Consider the following 26,165-nt stretch of genomic DNA (forward strand, 5'->3'; position numbering starts at 1 on the left):
AATGTATATTGAGTGTTTTTGACGATACCAAGACTAAACTATAAGCATTATTATTAACTCTAGCTGGAAGCCCAAACTGCTCACATATAAGTTATTTATTTAACATTCCTTCTGTAGTATGTCCCTTCATTTCATTTTTAGGTGATAAAATATTAATATAGTGGCTGAAAGCTTTGCATTTGAGAAGCCAGAGACATTGCTGAACATTTTTTTAAAGTACTAAGATGAGTACTTACGGGCATGCTGTAAAGTGTCACCCTGCAGTCAATGCCCTGCCCCAGAGCCTCATGCCACACAATCATCAGTGGAACCTTTTATTTTTTTCCTTTTTTTTTTTAAGCTGTAAGATTTTGTGGAGAAAAACCTACATTTCAAAGGTAATTTTGAAAATTAAAAAAGACAGAACCCACAAGATTCTTTTAACCTTTGCTTTTCTCAACAGCAGGTGATACCCCTGAGTGTAGCCCTACTTCTCATACAGCCTCTCAGCTTTGCAGTAAAACTGCCATCACCAGTCCTTTCCCATGAAAAATAACTTTCACATACGCGCCCTTTTAGTTCTGTGAGTGAGAGTGACTCAAACTGTGATCTATTCATTATATGCTTTTTGAACAACTGCTGTTCGCTAGAAGTGTTGTAGGCAGTGAGGGTAATGCAGTGCACACAACAGAGTGCTTGTCCTTGTGGGTAAATATTCCATTGTGGAGATAGAAAAACACAAATAGATAAGGAAGAATTATGTTTGAGGATAATATTCATGTTATGAAAAAGTCCTCTTTTACTAGGTCTTTGTTTTGTTTTGTTTTTTTGGATGCTGAAAGAGGATGTACTGCCAGGCGTTAGGGGAGTACATGTTATTGCTTCAACCCTGTTGGACCAGTTGCCCTCAGGGGGGATACTTCTCACCAGGATATGAAGATTTGCTGCCTGCTGAGAATCTGAGCTTTAATAACTAACAGATAAACCATTTCCACCCAAACATGCCCATCTTCAACTCTTCTTGTGCCTCAAATTTCCTAAACATTGAAGTAATCATCCCACAAAATGATGCAAGCCAAAGTCAGCGTTTCGTTGAGTTTTGTTTGCTTAATGAGTTGCCTCAGAGGACACCTAACAGGTGACATGAAACTTCCCTGTGCTTCCTTCTGTCAGCCTCCATTTTTTTCTAATGTCTTTGGAGTTGAATTCTGTCACAGTGTTTCACATTCTGACCTGCACCATGGTCCTTGATAATTGCAAAATATCTTTTGGAAGGAGTAAAACTGATAATGGCTTACAGTGACTTAGAAGAGCTTATTATTCTCATGAAGATAATAACTCATTAAAGATAAGCCTTCTGATGCCTCAAGCACAGATTAAAGGTCTTTGTTTACCTTCATCTGCACAGCATTTAACACACGATCTTCTTAAAAACAAACAATAATATGCTCATGTGCCAGAGAAAAAAGAAAAGGCAAAAGCATTTGTCCACTTGAAAGTATATTCTTTCCAATTTGAGACTACCCTCTGCTGTTTTCTCCTTGGGAACTCCAGGCAACCCATCATAAACCCATGCTCATATGTGTTTGGTTTAACTAGGCCTTTTGAACAGAGCCACTATCCTTAATGTCCAGATTGTGTTGCAGATCCCTGACTTTGAATTGAAATACCCTGAATTCTGTGGCTCCTACTTATGTTATTGGTGTAGCCAAAGATGAGCCATTTTCTAAGTACTGTCAGAGGTAATAACATGAATTTTCCTCTACTTTATTGAAGTGTCATGATCTAAGTGCAAAATCTTGAAATCTCTGAATAAAAGCATCCACCAAGCACATGTTTAAATTCTCTTTATTCTTATAGGAACCAAGAGTCAACATAATATGGAAAGTATTCAAGAAGCGGGATTAAGCTGCCTTTCCCCCAAAGAGCTTTCCACCTGGCAGACCTGGCAACAAAGTGGAGGAGGGTCAACCAGGTGTCAAGATTCCATGAAAGATTTTCAAGGGAACATTTCTCAGTTGCAAAAACAAGGTGATTCCCCCTGTCAGGTTTGGGCAGGAATACCAATTCAGGTTTCTGAAGATGAGAACTATCTATTGACTCATTTAGGAGATGGTTCCAGTTACATAAAAAATGAAGAATTTCCCTCTGGGAGAGCCCAGTATTCTTGGAGGAAAATGTATCTGATGGAGTCACGAAATTATCAGTGTAGATGTCAGCAAGTTTCCATGAAAAATGATTTCTGTAAGTCTGACAGCATCAATTGGATTTCACATCACAATGATAATCGGGGTGTACACAGAGCAGAGAAAAACTATAGCTGCCATGACTGTGGAGAAGATGTCACGAAGGTTTCATCGCTTAATCAAGGCTTAATTCAAACAGGGCAGAAGCCCCACCCTGGCAATGAGTACAGGAAAGCCGTCAGTGATGACTCTAGCTCTGAAGTTCACCAGCAGTTACAGTTAGAAGGGAAGCTCCGTTCATACAGTCCATGTGGAAGGGGCTGTAGTTACAGTTCAGTTCTTCATATTCATCAAAGCGTTCATAGAGGAGATGACTGTGTTTTTGAGGATTCACCTCTGCAATCCCATCGGAAAGTACACGCAGAGGAGAAGCCATGTAAATGTGAATATGGTGAGAACTTCAACCAGTGTTCCTCTCATAACAGTTATGAAATTACTCACACCGGAGAGATGCCCTATAGATGCACCATTTATGAGAAAGGTTTCAGTCATACCTTAGAACTTAATGGTATTTGCAGGGTCCATACTGAGGGGAAATCCCATGAATATGAGGAGAATGGGAATGTCTTTACTCGAAGTTCTTGTCTTCAAGCCCATCAGAAAATCCACACTGAAGAGAAACTATACACAGATGTGGATTGTGAGAAGGGTTTCATTTGTAACTCAGATCTTAACATTCAGCACAGAGTTCATGTAGAACAGATTCCCTATAATTCTGAGGAGTGTGGTAATGGCTTCAGTCTGGCCTCACATTTTCAGGACCTTCAGATAGTCCACACTAGGGAGCAACCATATAAACATTATGCATGTCATAACAGCTTCGCCCAAAATTCGTATCTTCAAGGCCATCATAAAATTCACATTGGAGAGAAACCTTATAAAGAGTGTGGAAATGGCTTCAATTGGAATTCAAAATTTAAAGATCATCAGAGAGTCCACACTGGAGAGAAGCCATACAAATGCAGTGCATGTGGTAAAGGATTCAGTCATAGATCAGTTCTTAATGTTCACCAGAGAGTCCACACAGGAGAGAAACCTTATAAATGTGAGGAGTGTGATAAGGGCTTCAGTCGGAGTTCATACCTTCAAGCCCATCAGAGAGTCCACAGTGGAGAAAAACCATACAAATGTGAGGAGTGTGGAAAGGGCTTTAGTCGCAATTCGTACCTTCAAGGCCATCAGAGAGTTCACACTGGAGAGAAACCGTACAAGTGTGAGGAGTGTGGGAAGGGATTCAGTCGGAGTTCACACCTTCAAGGCCATCAGAGAGTCCACACTGGAGAAAAACCATTCAAATGTGAAGAGTGTGGGAAGGGATTCAGTTGGAGCTTTAATCTTCAAATTCATCAGAGGGTTCACACAGGAGAGAAACCTTATAAATGTGGAGAGTGTGATAAGGGCTTCAGTAAGGCCTCAACTCTTCTGGCCCATCAAAGAGTCCACACGGGAGAAAAACCATACCAGTGTGATGAGTGTGGTAAGAGCTTCGGTCAGAGGTCATACCTTCAAAGCCACCAGAGTGTCCACACTGGAGAGAGACCGTATATCTGTGAGGTATGTGGGAAGGGCTTCAGTCAGAGAGCATATCTTCAAGGTCATCAGAGAGTCCACACTAGAGTGAAGCCATATAAATGTGAGATGTGTGCGAAGGGCTTTAGTCAGAGTTCACGCCTTGAAGCACATCGGAGGGTCCACACAGGAGGGAAACCATACAAATGTGAGGTGTGCACGAAGGGTTTTAGTGAGAGTTCACGTCTTCAAGCACATCAGAGAGTCCACGCAGAAGGGAGGCCCTATAAATGTGAACAATGTGGTAAGGGTTTCAGTGGGTTTTCAAGTCTTCAAGCCCATCACAGAGTCCATACTGGAGAGAAACCATACAAATGTGAGGTATGTGGAAAGGGCTTCAGTCAGAGATCAAACCTTCAGGCTCATCAGAGAGTCCACACAGGAGAGAAACCATACAAATGTGATGCGTGTGGTAAGGGTTTCCGTTGGAGCTCAGGTCTTCTAATTCATCAAAGAGTCCACAGTGGTGATAAATTCTATAAAAGTGAAGAGTATGGTAAAGCTTATCCTTCATCAGAGAATCCATACAGAAATGAGATTCTGTAAAATGGTGTCCTCTTTTGAAGTCCTCAAATGGGAGTGGAAATTTTCCATTCACTATAGAGTTCATAAAGTAGAAAAAGAATTTTTCATGAAATGTAATATTTCTGCCCAACATCAACATTCACAGTAGTCAGGAGACCACACAGCAGAGACATCTAACAAGAGGGGTTCCATGTGGGATTTTGTGAGAACTTAAACATCAGTCATTGCATGTGACTTTAACCAGTTGTTTCAGTAGGGCTTATAAAAGATAAGAGTATGGTCAGGGCTTTAAGAAAAGTACAAGGATGAGCGTACCTAAATCCACGTCCACTGGACTGAAAGCTTAGTGAGAGAAGGGGCTTCACTCATTGCTAAGTCTGTGAAACCATGACATTGCACAACTCAGTGTAGGTGCTCAGGACTTTTTGCTAAATGACTAAAAGTGTGTAAAGGTATCATGTTTGAAAATTTTAATTTCCCCCCAAAAAATCATTTAAAAGTGTATTTGGAGGAGGACCCCTGCAGGTAACCTTAATATAAGCACTTCAAGCAAATAAATATTATTTGAAATGTAGAACATCAGCGAAATTGCAACCTGAAATTACATGAATTTGGTTGTAACCCAACTAGGACTGGTTTGCATCCTTTGTCCCTCATAAGCAGGGATGAGCTGAGTGTCTTACCATTTGGTCTGTTACAATATGGTATACAACCATTTAAGTTTAGCTGCGTGTGTGTGTATGTATGTACACCTATGTGCACTTTAAATGATGCATAAGCTGATAAACAATGTTTCTGGTTAACACTGCAAAAATGGAACACTGCATTTTACATAATTGAATTTTTACTCCTGCCCTGTGTGTTAAGGCAGAGTTTTACTGTAATATTTGGAAAGTGTCAGAAATTATTACTGATGAAAAATACTTTCTTAATAAATGTCAAAATTACAATACTTGGTTTTTTAATTTCCATGTTTCCATCAAGGTCCTTTTGATCTGACTGATTTTTAAGACCTGATTTTTAATCCAAACCTCCTCGGGCAGGATCTGTGGCAAGTTTGGAGGACTTTAATTTTGTTAAGTTTTCCATCTCCATACTCCTTCCACTCACACAACGAAAGGAAAACTTTTGACTTTTTCTAAACATTTTGCTGATTATTAGGATTTTCTCTAAACCAATCTCTGTTGTCAAGAACAAAGCATTTTGTTGGAGGGAATGAAAAGTACAAGTCGGTTAGAGAAGAGTCATGACAATATACGTCAAAATTTAAAGTGTACATACTCATCTGGAAATCATAGAATAATAATTTAGGATAAAGCGGTTTTAAAGAAATGATGTATACATAAGGGTAATTTTTAAACAGGAAATTAATATGAGTTTGGTTAAATTTCTCTACATTCCTGTAATACAGAGCTATGGAAAGTATGAGATCAATCTAAAATGACAGGAAAGAATCATGCATATTGTTTAGTAAAAATGTGGATTGTACCTTCATAATATCCAGTTACCTTAAGTCTATATACATGTCTGTTCAAATACATGTTTAATAGATTATCTGTGAAAGATTTCTCACTGTCGTGTATACCGTGGTTTTATGTGACAAGCAAAATTTTGGTTTACTCTTTTTTGTACTTTATTTTTTTAATTCACAATTAACATTTACTAATTTTACCAAAACAATAAACTACTGAGACATTGTCCCTTATAGTTAAGAATTCATAACATGATTGCTCTATTTCCTTAGATGGCATTATGGCCAAAATTAAAGAATAAAACGCCTGAAGTTAATTTTCAAAAGTCTCCAGAGGATACAGATAAATTAGGTGTTGGCAACCTTACCTTTCTGTAAATTTCTTTAGGTCTCAAAGCCCATGCAGCCTACGATGTCCTAGTACAATTCAGTAGTACTATAAATTAGCAAACTATTTTCTGTCAGATTTCTCCCTGTTGGATGAAAAGGGTGACCAAGGCACTGGCTTAACCAGGCTTCCAAGGTGCTAACTCAGGTTTCACAGTATGATTAGAAATCCAGGGCTTTTAATGCATTTCTTTACTACCCTCACTTCCAAGGGAAGGTCATATGAGCTAATGGTGGTTTTATCAGTTAGGATGCTCTTAGTTGTAGGTAACAAAATCTAACTCGAGTTGCTTGAACCAAATATATTTCTCAGTTCATATAAGTGAAAAGATACAAGGAGGATAGGATCTGGGTCCAGGTCAGTCAAGCTTTTCTTTAATTCTCTTAACTTCTGTCATTTTATGTCTTGTCTTCAGTTTGCTCACAGTCACCTGCTTTTTTTGTTCACAGCTTGAGAGGGGAGAGAGCTTGTCTTGTTTTTTGAGTTTATCAGGTCCTAGCTCCCCAAAATGCATAAGGTCTCTGACCCCTTCAATCCCTATTCAAGACTGTGACTAAGCCCAGACAATAAAGAATGTCCCTGGTCCCCATAAATAGGCTGGCTTACTCCTAGTGACATGTCATAGCAGGCTGCCTTGGGAAAAGGGCAAGAACATGGACAGAGAATCCTTCTGTGGCACAAGTGCACAGGGATAGCCAAAAGCTGAAGGTGGAGCAGGAGCATTGAGAAAAATCCATCAGCACTCCAACCCCTACCCTAAGCACAAGGTAACATTAGAAACATTTGAAGCAGTGTACTGAAGACAACTGTTGCAATAACAGAATCCAGTTTCAACTTAATACCTGACCAGACTGATTCAACGCCCCACGCTAACGTCCTAGCAGAACAAGTGCCCAGTTCCAGGCAAAAGTACTGTTTACTTCAGTGTCTACTGTTTGATACATGGGATCTGGCATTCAATCAAAAATTACAAGATTAAAAAAAAGAACAGACAACACCCTGTCAGGAGACAGCAGAACAATCAATAGAACCACACTTAGAGACGACCGCATTTCTGAAATACCAGACAGAATTTTATGTGACTGGCTGGTGTGTTAAATGCTTTCATGGAAAAGGCAGACAATATACATGAACAGTTGGGGCGATTTTTGGTGGAAATTAGTGAAGAATCAAATGGGAAATACTAGAAAAGAATTTATGACCAAGGATGATTTTGAAGGACTCATAAGTAAGTTATACACAGCTGAGAAACATGTCAGAGAACTTGAATAAAGGCCAATTGAAGTCACCCAAACTGAAACACAAAAAATGTGAAGAAAACTGAAAAATTGTGCTCTACACTGGAATTTGACACAACATTGTAAAATGACTATAACTCAATAAAAAAAAAAAGTTTTTAAAAAAGTGTGAAGAAAACAGAATAGAGAACCCAAGAACTGTGGGGAAATTTTTGTGGTCTAATTTATGTATAATTGGAAACCCAGGGGGGAAGGAGAGACAAAATGAGAAGAAAAGTATTTGAAGAGAGAATAGCTGAGAATGTTTTTAAATAGTAAAAGACTTCACCCAAACCAAGAACTTCAGAATACACAAGCAGGATTTTAAAAAACAACAACAACAAACAAAAACAAAAAGCAAGGCACATTATTGCCAGAAAGCTGAAAATGAACAATGCAAAGGAAACACTGACAGAAAAAGGCCGCATTACATATAAAGAACAGAGGTGAGAAAAAGAGGAAACTTCTCATCAAAAACCATGCATGCCAGAAGACAATGGAGTAGCATCTTTAATTCTAAAACAAAGTACTGTGAATCAGAAATTCCAACCCAATGAAAAAAATCTTCCAAAAAAGTATGCAAAATAAATATACTTTCATATGAACAAAAGCTAATAGAATATACTGCCAGCACTACAAGAAATACTAAAGGAATCTTCTACAGGCTGGAAGAATATCATACCAGAAATAGACTTGGATCTCCCAAAAGAAACAATGAATTTTGAAAATGGTTAAAATGGAAGTAAATATAAAATAAGTTTTCTTATTTTTAATCACTAGAAAATATAATTCACTAGAGCAAAAATAGGAGAAAGGTTTTGTGAGTTTATAGCATATATAAAAGTAAAATGTGTTGTAACAAACAATACCATAAAACAGGGCAGAAAACAATTGGAAGTAGCTGTTGTGCACTATGTGAATTGGTGTAATATTATTAGAAGGTAGACTGAAAAATTATAGATGTACATTATAAGCCCGAGAGCACCCACTGAAAAAGTTTTAAGTGGCACATAACTAATAAACCAGTAGTAGATGTAAAATGGAATTCTAAAAAATAACCCAAAGCAGACAGTAAAATTGAGTAACACATGGTACATATAGGAAACAGTTAGCATGATGCTAGGTTAAAACCAGTGATATCAATAATTACATTAAATTAAACGTAAGTTAAATGTAAAATAAACTCATCACTTAAAACAGAGATTGTCCCATTGGATAAAAAAGCAAGACCCAACTATATGCTATATGTTTCCTAAAAGAAACTCTTAAATATAAATAAATTAGATTAAAAGACTAAGATGGGAAAAGGTATGTCATGCTAAAACTAGTCAAAAGAAAGCTGGGCTAGCTATATTAATATCAGCGAAGAATTGGTACAAGGAATATTGTCAGGGATACACCAGGACGATGTGCAGTGCTAAATATGTATGCATCCAAAAACAGCTTCAAGATTCATGAAGCAAAACCTGATAGAAAACCAGAAATATTTTGAAACCTTAGTAGTTCTCTTAGTAATTGATAAAAACAAGGTGACAGGACAGCAGTAAGGATATAGAAGACTTCAACAATACTGCTGTCCAATTTGACTTATTTGCCACTCAGAGAACACTTCATCCAACAGTGGTCGAATACGCCTTCCTTTCAAGTGCTTTTGGAACATTCACCAAGATAAATCCATACTCTAGTTCATAAAACAAACCATGCAACTTTAAAAGAAGTAAAATCACGCAATGTTCTCTGATCCAAATGGAATTAGACTATATTGAGCAAGTGATGCCTGTTGCCTCCCACCAGGAGCAGCAGCCCCAGAGTGTCCACACACTGCATGGTTTGTAGGTGATGAGGTCCCCATGAATGTTAGGAACACCTTTATGCCTATAAACTTGACAATTTAAGCAAAAGGTACAAGATCTTTGAAAGACACAAATTACCCATGCATATACAAGAAGTAGACAATCTGAATACTCCTATATCTCCCCAAAAAGCTGAATTTACAGATTAAAAACTTCTAACAAAGAAAATCTAGGGGCAGATGGTGTTACTGAAAAATTTAGTGAAACATACAAGGAAAAAAACGATTCTAATTTTACAAAAAAATTTTCTTACAGAAATAGAAGAAAAAACTTTCTAAGTCATTTTATGAAGCTAGCATTATCCTGATTACAAAATCCAACAGTGACATTATAAGAACAGAAAACTTGACCAATATCCATGAACATATACACAAAATCCTCAAGATATTATCATAGCATATTCAGCAATTTATAAAAAGCATAATGCATTATAACAAAGTGGTATAGATTCTGGAAATGCAAATTGTTTCAATATACAAAAGTCAAACTGCCTAATTCACTGTATCCACAGGGGAAAAAAAAAGAGGAAACAAATGCAGGAAAAGCATTTGACAAAATTGAACATCCATTCATGACAATATGGTACTAATAAAAGGCTAACTACGTACAACAGTAGAACATAATAGAGTCCAGAAATAGACTCACAAATGTGGTCAGTTGATTTTCGAAAAACATGCCAAGGCAATTCAATGAGAGACACAGTCTTTCATTAAAGTGTGCAGGAATAATTAAACATCCATGTGCAAAAGAATAAATCTCAACCTATACATCACACCAAATAAAAATTAACTCAAAATGGATTTTAGACCTAAATGTAAATCCTAAACAATAGAAGTCTTTGAGGAAAAGATGGGACAATTTTCTTTGTCATCTTGAGTAGGCAAGGACTTTTTAGTATAATACATATAAGGAAGTTTGATAAGTTGGGTTTTATCAAAGTTTAAAACCTCTGCTTTTCAAAATGCACTTAGGAAAATAGAAAGAGAAACTACTGGCTGGAAGAAAATGTTTCTGAAACATACATTAAAAGGAATTTGTGTTCCAAATATATAAAGAACCCTCAAAACTCAGTACTAAGAAAACAGCCCACTTTTTTTTAACATACAAGTAAAAGTTTTCAACAGGCACTTCACCAAAGAACATATATAGTTGTGAAATAAGGACATGATATTAGGGTCAACATCACTAGTCATTAGAGAAATTCAAGTTAAAACCACAATGAGATAGAATTAGACACCTATTAGAATGAATTTGTTCTTCAAACAAAAAAAAAAAAGACAATACCAAGTGCAGAAAATGATGAAGAGCAACTGGAGCTCTCAGACATTGCTATAGAAATACAAAACACTACAGCCACTTTGAAATACAGTGTGGCAATTTCTTGTAAAGAACATTCACGTGGCATACATCACAGCAATACCATGAAAACAAGTTCGTGCAAATACCTGAATGCAAAAGTTTATAGCAGCATTACTATAACTGAAAAACCTCAAAACAACCCAAATATCCTTTACCTGGAGAATGGGAAAAATAAACTATGTTATATCCATACAATGGAGTGCTGCTCGACAGTAAAAATAAACTACTAATACAACAACATGGATGAATCTCACATGCAATATGGTTTGGAGTGATGAACATGTTCCATATCTTGATTTTGGTGTATATGTTGTTCAAAATTCATAGAACTATATTCTAAAAGGAGTAAATATTATAATATATAAATGAGACCTCAGTAGACTGATTTGAAATCAATTCCTGAACATTGCAAATAAAATTCTACAGAAAAACTCAATGTGTAAGTGAAATTATTTGAAAATTCAAACTCACCACTCAGTTACATACTGTAAATACTTTGGTCTACTATGCCTCATGTGACGTAGGCAAACACCTCTGTATAATATTTTTTCAAAACTGGGATTATACCATGCAACTATTTTCTAACTTTTTTACTTATCAGTATGTTAAAAAAAATTTACCCTATCAACAAATTCATTTGCCACATCCTCTTATGGTCTGCACAGTACTCTACTATGTTTATGTATTAATTATTACTCAACTTATTTCCTGCTGAAGAATGTTTGCCACTCTTCTAAAGATGTTTGTGAAAAATTGAGAACTACAAAATTCATATTCTTTCAATTTTCCTATTAACTCCTGTGCTAAAACAAAGTAATCAATTGTCATGGCAGAATCACATGAATTATATAGTTATTCCACAGCAGATACTATTAATGATTCAAAGGATATAAGCAAAAATCACACAGATACAGCTTTCCTTTCAGGTGGGGATAGACTGACTGCTGTAAACCAACCCCCACATCTCAGGGGCTTAACACGATAGAACTTTACTTCAGGCTTATGAGTTCCCTGGGGAGCACCTGATTAATGGGCAGCTTCCACCATCAGTCAGGGACCCAGGCTCTGTCTGTCCTGCTGCAGTAATTTGAGCTTTACTTCCAAGCTAGACAACGTGCCTTTAATGCAATATGTTTGTAGTCAGTGTTTCCAGAGCAAAGGGACAACCTGAGAATTGAATTTTTAGTGGAGACTGTTGAAAGCCAAGATTTAAGATTTCAGCTAATTTAAAGCTTCTCCTCAGGCCGTGGGACTGCTAGAATAATAGTAGAGTTCTAGAATATGAAAGCAGGAAATGACACCACTCCTTGTTAATGAGAATTTTCCCTGAGATATCTCCAAAAAAGCAATTCTGTAGCCTCCTGTTCAAGTTGTTTAGGACCTAATGTCATTGCATTCAGGAAATTAAGAAAAGGGAAAGAAAGAACATGGCCCAAAAGCCTCAGTAGCAAGTGAGAGTCATGTGAGAGTCCAAGACATGGGAAGGTGAGAGAAGAGGAAAGAACAACTTGGGAAGAAGGATGTGTGAAGAAATCATACAGGTAAGAGGGACCCAACAGTACCAGCTAGTTAAATCCTACCTGTGTAGGCGCCACCTAACTGCCCTGGGTGAGGCAGGAAACAGTGATGTCATGGGTTTTTCCTTCTCCCTCAACTATGCCTTGTTAGTACGCTGATTTTCTTCAAAAATAGGATATGTTATCAAGTTTCAGGTAATTGGGGATTTGGGTTATTTCTCCTAAATACAGTATTCCTATTCTCATGTAGCAGATACATCCTGACTGCAGAAATGAAAAATAAATTCAAAAACAGGCTGAGGGAGGTTAATATGGCTGCTTTATTTCACAAAAACAGCAGAATTTAAACTAATTGGACTATGATTACTTTTGGAGGCTTTGCTATAAAATTGACCAATACTCAAAAAGAGTAGTAAAGTGGACTCCCCTGTTCCCATCAGATTCCACAATAAATATTTTCCCACACTTGCTTAATTTATCCCTTTCTTTCTTCCTTTTTTCCTTTCTTTTCCTTTTATTTTTTGAGGCACTTTAAGTCCCTTTTTCCAGCTCCATCATCTCTCAAATCCTCCTCCCACTTTCTAGTTGGGATGGGGTAGGGTGCTGACTTTCATTCAGTGCACGTGTGGGATGTGAGGGGTAGTCCACAGGGCTCCGCCTCACAGTCTCCAAAATTCCTAGTTGGAAGAGGGCCGTAGCCTCTCATTAGTGCAGGGCTGGAATGGACGACAAGGCTCTGCCCACAGTCTGCAGGACGTGGGACTGAATGAAAAGGGGAAGGAGCTCAGCTCTTTGTGGTATTACCTGAAGGAGAATGGACTCAGTCAAAAAGGTTCTGTCCTGTAAAGGGTGTGTGCAAACACACACACGCACACACACCAGGGAACTCACCTTCAGGTTACTCCTCAAGTCCTGATGTCCCTAGCCAGTCTGCCATCTTGTTTCAACCTGTCAGAATTTTATTAGTTTCCCTATGTTTTTTGTGTAGGGGTTTTACTTGTAAATAGCAGGAGGAATGGGGTAGAATATGCTTAGTCCATCTTGTTCAGAATTGGAGGTCCACTGCTATCCTTATAATTATTATTATTACTATTACTATTATTATTATTATTATTATTATTATTATTATTATTATTATTATTATTATTATTATTATTATTATTATTATTATTTTAATGGTGGTACTGGAGATTGAATCCAGTGCTAAGCACACGCTCTACTACTGAGCTATACCCCACCCCCATCCTTTTTAATCTTCATGAGATTGATGTGTCTCTTACTGATTTTCAGCATTTATTTCCTAGTATATGTATTTAATAATTTATATTTCCCTTAAAGTGTGGTTTTGGTTGCATCTAATAAACGTTGATACGTATTTTTATTGCACCCAGCTACAAATATATTACAGATTCCCCTGAGCCCATCCATTGAGCTTTCGTGCATCCATGGTTAAGATTCTTAATTTACAGATAAGCTACAATTGTCTAGTAAGGATTTATTACTGATTTCTAGCTTTATTGTACCTCACTGAGAATATATATTATTGAAATGTTTTGAAATTTGCTGTTTATGCTTTATGGTCCAGCATGTGGTCAAATTTTGTAAACGTTCTATGTGTACCTGAACAGATGTGTGTGCCACGTATAATTAGATCAAATTTCCTAGTAGTGTCAAATCTTCCATATGCTTACTGTTTGTGTGTGTGTGTGAGTGTGTGTGTGTGTGTGTGTGTGTGTATTCTATTATGTAATCAGAGAGTATGTCTCCTTTTAGTTCTGCCAGTTAGAAATATTTATTTGAGGATATTTGTTACATGCATGTAAATATACATTTGTGTTATGTTCTTGGATAATTTAATCTTTATCACTACAATGTAGTAGTTTTTTGGTGTTAAAATTTACTTTGCCTATTGTTTATGTTGTAGTTTTTAATGTAGTGATAATTTGTAGCCAAGGATGATAATGTCTTTCCTCCACAGAAAATGTTATTTGTTCCCTATACAAGGTATTTCCTTGACAACTGCTTATTAGCATAGTTACATGAGAAGAGGGATAGGGGAGTGAGAAAAAAGAACAGGGAAGACTGGGCTCGACCAGCGGCACAGAATTCATCCAAACGGAACCCAGTTGTTCATAACACCAAAGGACAGCCTGGCGGAAAGTACTACCATGCAGCCACTCTGGAAATTAGTCTAGAAGATCCAGAAGACATAGAAGAAGAAGCTTCTTCTGGCCAGGCAAACGGGTCAGTGGAGCTTAGTTCGCCAGAGCTCTGGTTTTTGGAGATATTTGGGCTCCAGAACTACATGTCTCTGTAATGTTTTCCCCTCCAGGATTCTAGGAAATTTAATCCAGGTACTCAGTGTAGTAATCCATATTTTCTCCCAGGAAGACGACGTGGCTGTAGTCATTGTTTTCCTAGGGCACTGTGAGAAGTAATGTACAGGCCCTCCCCGTGGCCGCAAGCACTTTTGCTCCTGCCAGGCAGGACCGTGGACAGCGCTCTCCTTCAGCTCAGGGGCTCCAAGTACTCACAGGTACTTCCTCCCCGAAGGGCGGGGCTGTGGATGTTGTCCTCCTTGGACATTCTGGGAAGTGTAGTCCAAGAACACCGTGTAGTCTCAGGCACTTCCGTTCCCAAAGGGCTGTACTGGGGAGTTCTGGGAAATGTTGATCTAGAGCTCCTGGTAGTTGCAGGCACTTCCGGCCCAGGTGGGCGGGGTTACGACCTTGTTTTCTCGTAGTGATTGTGGGTTTCTCATCTCGGAACACTTCTGAACTTCCTCGACCTGCTCTTGAAGCAACAACAACCCAGTTGTGGGCTTGAGGGGGAAAGCAGATGTTTGAGGTGTGAGGACGGCAGTTTTAGATCACATTGAGGGAATCGTCTCACGTTTAGGGAGATTCTCGGGTCTCCGGGTTGGGCGCGGTGGGGGGTTGCAGGCTCTCGCGCCCTCGGCTCCCCTAACTCTCCTCCCCCACCTGTCAGCCCCTTTTCCTGGAAATACAACATTGGTCAGTTTCCTTAATCTCTCTGTGCCTCTGCTCATCTGTAAAATTGGTTGATAATAGTACCTTTCTAATACCATTGGAATGTCCTCTGTGGTTTATTTGGGCAATGGTGATGTTTCACAGCCTCCTTTCCTTCCCCAGCCCTGACTTCACAAGAACTGCACCAAGGTGGACGGAGTGAGGGACCCCTTGGCTCCTGGCAGCAGGGCCCCACGTAAGTAGGATTTGGCATTTTTTTCCTGTATAGTCACATAAATTGGAGAATATGTAGGATGTGTATTTGGTCTTGAGCAATGCCACTAATTAAGCCTTAGTTATCAAGTTCCAGTCTAAGGGCTTTATACAAGTTACAGTTGGGATGGTGCTATGAAAAACGTATTTATTATCTAGGAATTAATACTTTAAAATTGTTTATTAATCTACTTTTAAAATAAACCTGTAACAGAACTAACTTTTATGAGAAAACTGTATTTCCAAAAACAAATTTAATGAGAAGAGTAGCAATGTTTTAAATTTTGGGCAAATCTCTTTAATTCCTGAATTTTTATAAGAAAAATAGCTGGATTTTCACATCTTTTTCTGCATTACCTGTTGTGATATATTGTTTTGGTTGAAATAAAGAAAACAGCTTCCCACAGTTATAGTTACAAAAGAGTTACTTTAATAGACTCTACAGATAATATTCTTCTTTGACACTGCACCCAAATCCCACAAGTGATAGTTTATTAAAATTATTGCAATGTAGAATCAAAACTGTATCAGAGTATTTTTCGTATGTCTTGTATCCATTCATGGTTTTGTGAAATTATGCATCACTCATTTGGAAAATACTAAATGGCTGAGTTTTGGAGGTCTTTCACACATTGATACATTTTATTTTATAGTATTTTTAAAGATCACTTTTGTCAATACCACCAGCCACCTCATCAGAAAAGTTCTGTCTCTGGAGACCTTAAGTCTTTAAGCATGAGGAACCTGTCAAGCTCCAGTCAGGCCATTGTGGTCCATCAGAGAGACAACAGTGAAGAGAAAACATTCAGATGGGAAAAGTGTGGGTGGAGGTTCTGCCAGAGGCTACAACTTCAAGCCTCCCAAAGAACCCATGCTGGTTGTAGGGCATTGGATTAGTTGGAGAGTCCACATGGAAGAGAAACAATATAAATACAGGGAGTGTTCTAAGTGCTTCAGTTACACCTCAAGACTTCAGCTTCATCATAGTATCCACTACGGAGAGAAGGCATACAAATACAAAAGTGTATACAATATGGTTTTCAGATGGTCTTTGCAACTTCAGTGTCATCAGACTGTTCACACAGGAGAAGAACCTTCCAATTATGAGATAATATGGTAAGAGCTTCAGTTTGAGGTCGACTTTTGTGAATCATCTAATTTATCCAAGATAAATTTTTGAAGAAGTGATGAGAGTGGTGGGAATTTTATCAGAGGATCCACATAGGAAAACAGTTGTATGAAATGGTGTCTTTAAAAGATTGAAATGAGATCTAAATTCATCAAGTCATGTGGTCAAGTCAAGAGAGAGAAAATATTTTCATCAAAGTCAGTGTTTTGGCCATAGCTGGACATGTCCTAGTGGTTAAGAGCCTACATGGCAGAGAACTGTTGTAAGTGGTACACTAAGGACACCGGTCAGAACTTTGACATTTATCAGACATTACTCAGGAGAGAGATATTAAAAAGAATGACTATGATCACGTGCTTAAAAGTGTGATGACAAAAACTGGTTTCCTATGAGATGTTCAGAGGACAGAGCCTTGTTCATTGCTGAAGCTGCATAGACTTACCATTGCTTTGTGCTTTGTACATATGCTGATCTTGTTTGTTATATGAGTAAAAAGGAGAAAATTATATTAAGTTCATCTCAAAATTTTCATATAAAGTTTATTCTGAAGAACCCTGCAAAAACTAAGTAAACAGGCAAAATGCAGAAGACCAATGGCATTGCATGATCTGGTTGGGTCTTACACTATTGTGATTGGCCCCAGTTCTCTCCCCAGCCTGTATTCGTACAGTGAGTTAAAAGATCTCAGGGCTGATGAAGGGAGAAGATATGACCCAGAAGTGGCAGTAGCACACAGTGCGGTTCATTTAGGTGGTGCTTGACAGGATTGCATCTGTGAGGGGAAGTCTCACAGCACAAGACCTCGCAAAGACTACAGTGTGTGGCTACCACCACCGAGAAGAGCAAGAGGGCAGGGGAACTCCCAGGGGAAGTGGGACTTACAGGTCCAAGTTATGTTGCTCGGTGGCAGTCCAAGGTAGAATCTTGGGGTCAGGGAACTCCTAAAGGCAGCGGCTTTTGAAGGTCTGTTATAACTCCAGGGTTTGTCTTTATGGCTAGCAGATGTTGGATGCAGTTTTGCAGAGTATACAAAATAAGCAGGCTCTAAATGACTAACAATATGCTTATTTGGGCTGTTAAAATAATTGGCAATGAAAGGATTTTAGTTTGGCACCAGCAGGTTTTCTTGCTAATGGTCCCAACCTGCTATGAAGAAGTAAACACTCTAGGGCTGATATGCAGGGTCTGTCTCTGGCTAATTTATAAAACAGTTCTCAAGTTGAGTTATTATTTGGCGCTCTGTTTCATATTCCATCACTTGTAAACAATTTGAGTTCAGCTATCCTTTATGACTTTTGTGATGGTATAACCTGACTAAAAATTATTTTTGTTTATATTTCAGTAACATAAACAAAAATAATTTGTTTATTTCAGTAAGAGGACACTCCATAACACTTGAATCTTTTGACCCACTAGAGTGTTCAAGTAGAATTTTATTATAACACTTAGAAAGTGTCAAAAGTAGTTACTAATGACAAAAGTTGTCATAGTAAAACTTTGATAGTTGGCTTGTTTTATTCTTCATATTTTCAGGAAGCTTTGATGTAATTGTATTCAAACTGCCATAGCATTCCTTCCATTAACACTTCTTAGGTACAGCTATGCTGGATTTGAATATTAATTTTGTCAAGTTCCCTATCCAGTATTCTCCCTCCCAGACCCCAAGGGGAAAAAATTCTTTTTAATTGTTGGCATTTGGTCATTTTATTTTCAAATGTTTACATTAATGGAGTAGGCTTGACATTTTTACATAGTTGTCTCTATAAGTAGCTGTAAAAAATGAATACATTTTGGAGAGGAGTTAGTATATTTCAAAATGTTTAACGTGTGTCTCTGCGGTCTGCAAGTCCAGTGATTTGTTTATACATATGCTGCCTGTGGATGCAACCGGTGTTCCAGGTTCTTGTCCTGTCCCAAAAAGAATTCAGAGACAAGACGTAGAGGTTAAAAAAAGTAAAGTGAGAGTTTATTAAAGGATGGATAGTACACTCTCAAGGAGAGAGTGGGCAGGCTCAGGTGAGCGGCTGCCCTGAGTTTCTTTGGCAAGTTAGGTACGTAGGGTGTAAAAATGAATGAGTGGAACATTCACTGAGGAGGAAAGGGCTTGGGGGTCGTATTTCCTGATATCATCCCAACTCCACCTTCCCACAGGGAGGAGGGATTTTTGTCCTTATTTAGTCTGGATCAGAAGTGTCATGGCGTCAGTGCATGATGGGTACTTCTGATCTGCAAGGCTAATTTTATTGAAATGAGGGCATAATGAGCAAAAGGTTACATTCAGACGCTGGAAATTCCTGTCTTTTCTCACCTTTCTTTGTTGGTCTTCAGGCCAAAAGGTGTGGCCCCTTATCAGCCCCAAAGTTCCTGCTTTTCTTTCTCTGCCCAGCGACCCCTGGTGCTTACATAATGTATATTTTCCTGTATTTGGCTTGTGCCCCTCCTTTCTGCCCAATTCCTGCCATTTGGTCTGTGTCCCCCTTTCTCTGCTCATATCTAGCTATCTGCCTGCTCTAACACATGCAGACACACATGTATATTCCTTGTCATATCCTTTGTCAATATAGGCCATTAGAAGGTATTCAGTATAGTTCTCTTCTATTTTTTAGATTTTGCAATGAACTTCAGCTTACTAAAGCAATAAATGTATGTAAAATGGGATCTCTGACATTATGAAGTTTAACTCACCCACACTCTCAAATAAGGTCATTCCCCTTAGGGAGAGCCACAGGGCTGTGGTCCTTATGGCCTGCCTCTCCTCAGGGGTGGAGTCTCACCACTGCTCTGGATCTGGGGGCCAGGACAGTGACCCTGCTTCTCATGGGGTGCAGCCTCTGCTGCATGAGCAGGATGTTGGACTGGTCTTCTTTGCCAGTATCTCCTGGTTTATAAGATGATAGTCTGGAGCTGCTGCTTCCTGATGATATGGGAGTAGCTGGAACAAGCATAGAACCAGAGGGCATCTTGGCTCCATCTAGGTCGTGAGGCTGGTACTTCTCCTCAGGCTTATAGTTCTCGGGAGCCACAGCTGCAGGCAGCACTTGGTGGTTAGCAATTCTGTGTGTTTTCCTCCTGTGGGGATGTACTCTCTGGGTTCAGGCCGATCCTTCCTTTTGCCCCGACAAGTAAATGGCACGTAGCTTCAGTAGAGCACTGTTGGCTTGCTGTTCTGTTCTCTTTAGCATGTGGGAGAGCTCCTCCCTTCTTCTGTGTTCCTGTTTTGTAGAGGAAGAGTTCAGTATCAATGGATTCTTTTGCTTTTATGAGTAACTTGTTCTTTCTGCCTGAGGGTTTCTAAGATTTTCATTTTAAATCTTAGAATTCCAGAATTCTGCCCAGATATGCCCAGGTGGGAGTTTTTTTTCGTCATCAATCCAGGCATGACCCTTGGTAGGTAGCCTTATCAGTCTGCAGTGTTGCTTCTTTCTTCAGGTCAAGACAGTGTCCTTCCATTATCTAGTTAATTATTTTCTCTTCTCTGTGGTTTCCTTCTTCAATTTTTGGAATTCCTTTTACTCGCATGATAGGTTTCTAGGATGTATCTTTCAAATCTCCTCTCTTCCCAACTTGATTTCCAACTGGTTGTATTTCTGCTCTGTGTTTGAGAAATTTCTGTCACTTACTCTTAGAGATTACTGTCTTTGCTCTCATCATTGGCAGTCCTCCCCTTAAATTCATCTACTGAGATTTTCATTGTTAAATTGGAGATGGGGCTTAGACCAGTTTGTGTGTGTGTGTGCGTGTGCATGCACACCCACGCGCTTAGGCACATATACATGCTGAACTTCAGTCTTCTTAAATAATCCTGTTATCATTTTTTAAAATTCAAGTAACCTCATCAAACATTCCAGTTAGTATATTTATTTTCCCAACTGTCTTAGAAATGGGGTTTTAAAAATATATTTGTTCAATATTAAAGTGAGGTCTCATAATGGTGTCTTTTGATGAATAGATGTGTCCTTAATTTTGATAGGGTCTAATATATCAGTCTTTCCTTTTATGATTAGTGGATTTTATATGTACTTATTAAGAAAACTTTTCCTACCCTGAGATCACAGAGGTATTCCCCCATATTATTAGGGGATGCAATGACTTCTAATGCCAACCACCCAAACTTAGATCAGACTTTACAGGTTAAGGACATAGACCCCACAAGACTTCCAGTCAAGCTTCCAGTTCAGGGGTTCCAATTCCACCCTCACTTCTGATCACTAATCCCTCGGGTTTGATAATTCACTAGAACAACTCACAGAACTCAGGAAAGCACTATGTTCACAAATTACAGTTTTATTATAGCAAAAGGGTATAAGTCAGATCCAGCCAAAGGGAGAGACACGGGTCATGGTCTGGGAGGGTTCCAAATGCAAGGCTTCCATTGTCCTCCCTCCGTGGCGTCCGGACACGTTACCATCCCAGCACACAGGTGTGTAGCCCTGTGCAGAGGACAGCCAACTGGGGAGGCTCACACAAGCTCCAGTGTCTGTAGAGTTTATCGGGGCTTTATTATGTAGCATGATTGACTGAATCATTGACCATGTGACTCAATCTCCAGCCTCCTTTCTCTCCATAGACTAGTATCACCTGGCTCAAAAACCTCAAATCACACGGTTGGTCTTTCTGGGGTGATCAGCATCCTGAGTCATGTCTTTAGCGTAGTCATGTCCAGGGACCCACCGTAATCCATCTCTCTAGCACATACCTATCAGGTGTAATGCCAGGAATAACAAAGACTTACTCCACTACCTCCCAGGAGCTGGGACAAAGGCCAGCCAAATTATTTATTATACAAATTTACAATATGCAAATATACAAGGTGCATACAAATTTAGAATTGTTTTATGTTCTTGATGAATTTGACGTCTTATCAATATGAAGAGTATTTCTAGCCTTGCTTTCTTTCAAAACATCTTAAATGGACACATTGTAATTGACTGTACTTCAATAAAAATAAAGAAAAAAGCATCTTTATTGACATCTGATTCACATACTATAAAATTCACCCTTTTAAAATGTACAATTCAGTGGGTTTAGTATATTCAGAGTTGTGCAACCATCACCATCTAATTCCAGAACATTTTCATCACCCCTAAATGAAACCCTACACCCAATCACAGTCACTCCCCATTCTACCTCCCCCCTAGCCTCTGGCAACCCCTAATCTGCTTCCTGTCTCTATGGATTTGCCTAATTCGGACATTTCATATAAGTGGAATCGTACACTGTGTGGCCTTTTGGGCTGGCTTCACTTAGCATAATGTTTTCACAGTTCATCTTTGTATCAGTACTTCATTCCTTTTTTATGGCCAAATTATGTTCCATCCTATGGGTGTACATTTTGTTTACCCATTCATCGGGTGATGGAGATTTGAGTAGTTTCCACTTTTTGTCTGTTATAAATAATTACGAACACCCATGTGCAACTTGCATGGTCTAGCAATGCTTTTTGCTTTAAAATACATTTTGTCTGATATTAATATTGTATTTGAAATTTTGTCAAAGTAATTTCAGGCTTAGGGTCATATCTTTTCTTCCAAAAAGGATTTTTATTTGATACTATTAGGTGCCTGAGAGCATTAGCGATTAAAGATTACTTCTATCCAGTTTCAAGGATACCAGCTGATTTGGGGCTATGCTTCAGACCCCGCCAGAGCAGATCTATACCCCTTCATTCTCCCCACTAGGGTACAGTGGGCTTTGGTGTCCAACACAAAACATAGGAGTTTTACTAGTTTCCTGCTGATGGGAGGTACTGGACTCCAACAGTTACCCATCCCCAACTGGTTGTTGACCCCTCAATGGGTCCTTTGTCTGAAGTTGCAAATGCCAATTAAATGAAACCAGGTTCAGTATAGCAGAGCAGAAACTTTATTCATTGATCAGGGAATGGAGAAGGGGAACTCCTGATATAAAAACACCTTTTCCCCAAAGGGAGGGGAATAAGGCGATTTTAAGGGTTAGAAGCAGACACGTCATCAGGGCTCTAGGAAAGGGGGTGGGGTGCGGGCAGCTGGGGCATGCGCAGTCTTCCCGGCTTCTCGGCACCCGGCTGGAATTGTGCCTAGCAGAATACAAGCCCCTTCCTCGGGCAGAGATCTTAGCATGTTAATGAAGCGAAGGTAACGCTGGGACACTGTCAGGTCTCATCTGCACAGGCACGTCCCTGTGGTGAAGTCAGAGCTGGTTCAGGACGGTTGATCACTGCATCTCATATAGCGCAGCTGCGAAGCAGCTCTGGTGCTCTGGTATGGGTGACACAACTTTTATAACCGTAGCTCCCATCATTGTGTCAAGACAAGTGCCTTGTTTCTTGGCCTTACAGTTTCCTGAGTTGACCAGTGCCCCTCAGGGCAAAACTGGCTCCTGTAACTGGCTCTCTTCTCTTGATTTCCCTATTCTCCTGAATTTTGGGCTGCTAATTCATTCTCCACACGTTCTTTTCTTACAGATAGGCCTTGTGTGTGTGTGTGTGTGTGTGTGTGTGTGTGTGTGTGTGTGTGTTTGTGTGTCTAGTTAATGGGAAATAACTATTTTAACACTAGTCAAAGTAGAAGCCTCCATTATATTTTTTAATTTGGCAGTAATCTTTATCTGAAAATTATCTTTCCTATTATTAAGTTAATCCTGTTTCATATGTGAAACTACAAAACAATTATTACCAAATGTTTCTACTTTTCGGCAAAATCCTTTCATCTGATTCCTTAAAATGGTTCTTTAAAACCACTATTTTTCACATATTTACTGGTTGTTTTTTTTTTTTTTTCCTGCTTAGAAGTGCTTTGCCAAGGATTTGATGTGGCTTCAACTGGTCTTTGCTCAGATGTTTCCAGTACCATCTATGACGTGTTCTATCAAAAGAGATGAACTTTAAACAGGTCTTTAGATTTAAATTTTACTTTATAGGAAACAGAATAGAAGAAGAAATTATCTAATGATATGAAAAATAAACAGTAGGAGAAATTCAGAATGTAGATCATCATGACAATCAACCTGATTCCTCAACAGGTCAAAGGTCTGTAAGAAGAAGTGAATGGATAGTATTCAAGAATAAACACACCTGAACAAATAAAATGAATGGACTCTGGACATTGATTTGAACAAACCACTGATGAGGGGGTTTGGGGGAAAATCTGAAAACAGATTGGATATTAGGAAATATTAAAGAATTAATAATTATTTTATTTAGCATGATAATAGTATTGTGGTTTTGAAAGAATATTTTTATTTTTTAAATATTTAACAAGGTGTGAAAAGACATGATGTCAGGGATTTGTTTCAAAATTCTACTATAACTAAAAAGTAATAGTGATAGATGAATTAAATGTTTAAAATTAAGTTGAATTTGGGATATGAGTATATGGGGTGCATTTTACTGTTCTCTCTACTTTTGTCTATTTTTGAAAACTTTCATAATAAAAAGCTACAAAATACATTTCCTGCCTATGAGAAAAATCATCACGTCCTTGTTCACTCGGCTTATTCAGTCACAGGACACTTTATTTGTCAGGAGCAGAACTTAGAAGTATGTAATCAAACATCTGAAGCCAAACTTGCGTTAGAAAACAACTGTGGATTTTATATATGCACACGTCACAATATTTTCTTAAATTCCTTGCAATGGAGCTGCTTTCGTTTGCCATAACAATCACTATATTTGAAAAAAAAAATGAAGTTAAAGATATTCCTGTTTGTACTTTAATCAACGTGTGTATAGCCTTTTTACAAATTCTTAGCGTATTGTAATGAACAGCTCAAGCCACAAAACACTGTCAAGAACCCTTAAGTGCTTTGCTAATAAAGGAAGCAAAGGAGTCAAAACACTTCATTTCAACCCCTCCCCCCTCTCCCCAAGACGCACAGCTTGGACAATGAAGACAGATTTCCTACCTTTCCTCCCACCGTTTACTGGGTACATGAACATAACTTCAGTTTTATTAGCATACCTTTACTATTCCAGGAAATTCCTGCCCAAGCAAATTGCTGGATTATTCATTACAGGAACATCCACGAACACCCATCAACTCTACCATCTCTTCAAAAGAAAGCATCGACAGTTTGCACCTATAGACTCCTTGTCTACAAAAATCCTTCCTGGTACCGTCAATGTTGGATTGTAGCATCATGACCTTCACGCAGTCCCAATCAAGTCTCTTGCATTGAAAGACCCACCTTAAACCAAACTTCCAATTCTCAGTAAATCCAACCCTGCCTTCCTGGCTCCCCCGACACTGTCAAGGTGCCAAAGCTCTGTCGAGGTGGCGTTTCTCCCTTACGGCGGTCAGCACTACACTACGTTCTTGTCTCGTTAACAGGTTTTATTGCTGATATTTGGGGAGCCAGCATTCGAAACAAGTTTGAAATCCAGTGTTCCTTAAGTTCAGCTCAGCCTAGATCACTTTTATGTTTCCCATTTTTTAGTCTACCCTTTGTCTCCCCTAAAGTTTTTGGCTTTTAACTTACTTTGGTAGCGCAAGCCGCGCTTTTCTCTCTTATACGGCCGCATTTTTAAAAATTCCGAATTATTGAGTTGTTACCCAAACAACTGTCTTCTTACATTATTTTCTCATGAGCTTCAAGAAATGAATAAAACGAAAAGGAATCTGACAATTAATAGCACTGGAGAAGTGACTCTCAATCCAAACCAGCTCTACAGTCAAAACCAAAGCCAAGGCTCCTGCGAACTGCATCCTGGGAAATGTAGTCCACGAGGTATGTTAACGCGGAGGCGCACCCTCTTGTGTATTCTGGGAAATGTAGTCCGGGAACGGTGTGTAGCCAGAGGCGCTTCCGCTCCAGGAAGGCGAGGTCACTACTGCGATTGCTTCCAGTGAGGTGAGTTAACCCCGCGCGTCCCTCCAATCTCTCCGAGCCTTTTCGGCCTCCGCGTAGGGCCAGCGGAGCCCCGGGTCTCACCCCTGGGAAAGGGAAGCCGCGGAGGGCGGGGAGAGAGCCGCGGCGGCGGCGTGCATCCCCCCTGCGGACCTCCGGCGTCGGGGCGGGCTGGCGTCGTGCATCGAGTGTGCGGATCTCCCGCGCTCTCCGCTCCCCGCGCCCTCCTCCAGGACCAGCCAGCTCTGCGTCCTTCTTGCAGTGAAATATTGGGCGACTTACTTAATCTCTCCCTGCCTCAGTTTCCTCCAGTCAGTTCCTCTCCAGTGGTGTTCTTTTGAGAATTAAGTGAGACTATATTTGAAAGGCTTAAAAATAATGCCTCGTGCATAGTAAAATGTGGGCTGTTATCATAGGTTCTAGTATAATACTCTGGCGTCCTGTAGGGAAGCGCCTGCGAGCTCGGGATGGGGTTGGAGTCCCAGCTACAGCCCCACTGTCCCCTGGTCACTGATGTGGGGCTATTCCTGGATTCCTGGACTCTTTCTAGACCTTTGTTTAGGAAGGAGAGTTACCTTCAACTGGATCGTGGAAAAAGTCCTCTGTGGTTTATTCCAGACTGAGAAATCATCGTGATCACGGCTTTACAAGAGTGCCTGCAGTGTAGTGAGGCCTTAATAAAGAATGTTCAGTATCTATAATAACGTTTAATAACAACCTCGTGTTGTTAATTTAAGTGCTACGCGATTTCCTAGTCTTAGGTTTTTACTGGTCATTGTTTACCTTC

The 26,165-nt window shown here is 39.3% G+C and overlaps 1 protein-coding gene and 1 long non-coding RNA gene across 2 annotated transcripts in view; both read left to right on the forward strand.

The window, feature by feature from the left end:
* The window catches only part of LOC105062707 (uncharacterized), a 67,149-nt gene that overhangs the window by 24,540 nt on the left and 16,444 nt on the right, over positions 1–26,165 (forward strand). The window contains 2 exon segments of the mRNA XM_074370851.1: positions 1,840–4,336; positions 25,474–25,568. Of these exon segments, the coding sequence (XP_074226952.1) occupies positions 1,840–4,336; positions 25,474–25,568 (2,592 nt within the window).
* Positions 13,381–23,979, forward strand: LOC105062494 (uncharacterized). Its single transcript, XR_834698.3, has 3 exons — positions 13,381–15,031; positions 15,337–15,409; positions 23,322–23,979. It is a non-coding gene; the product is annotated as an uncharacterized LOC105062494 (long non-coding RNA).

This window comes from Camelus bactrianus, chromosome 9 (assembly GCF_048773025.1).
Source record: "Camelus bactrianus isolate YW-2024 breed Bactrian camel chromosome 9, ASM4877302v1, whole genome shotgun sequence".
Classification (NCBI taxonomy): Eukaryota; Metazoa; Chordata; class Mammalia; order Artiodactyla; family Camelidae; genus Camelus; species Camelus bactrianus.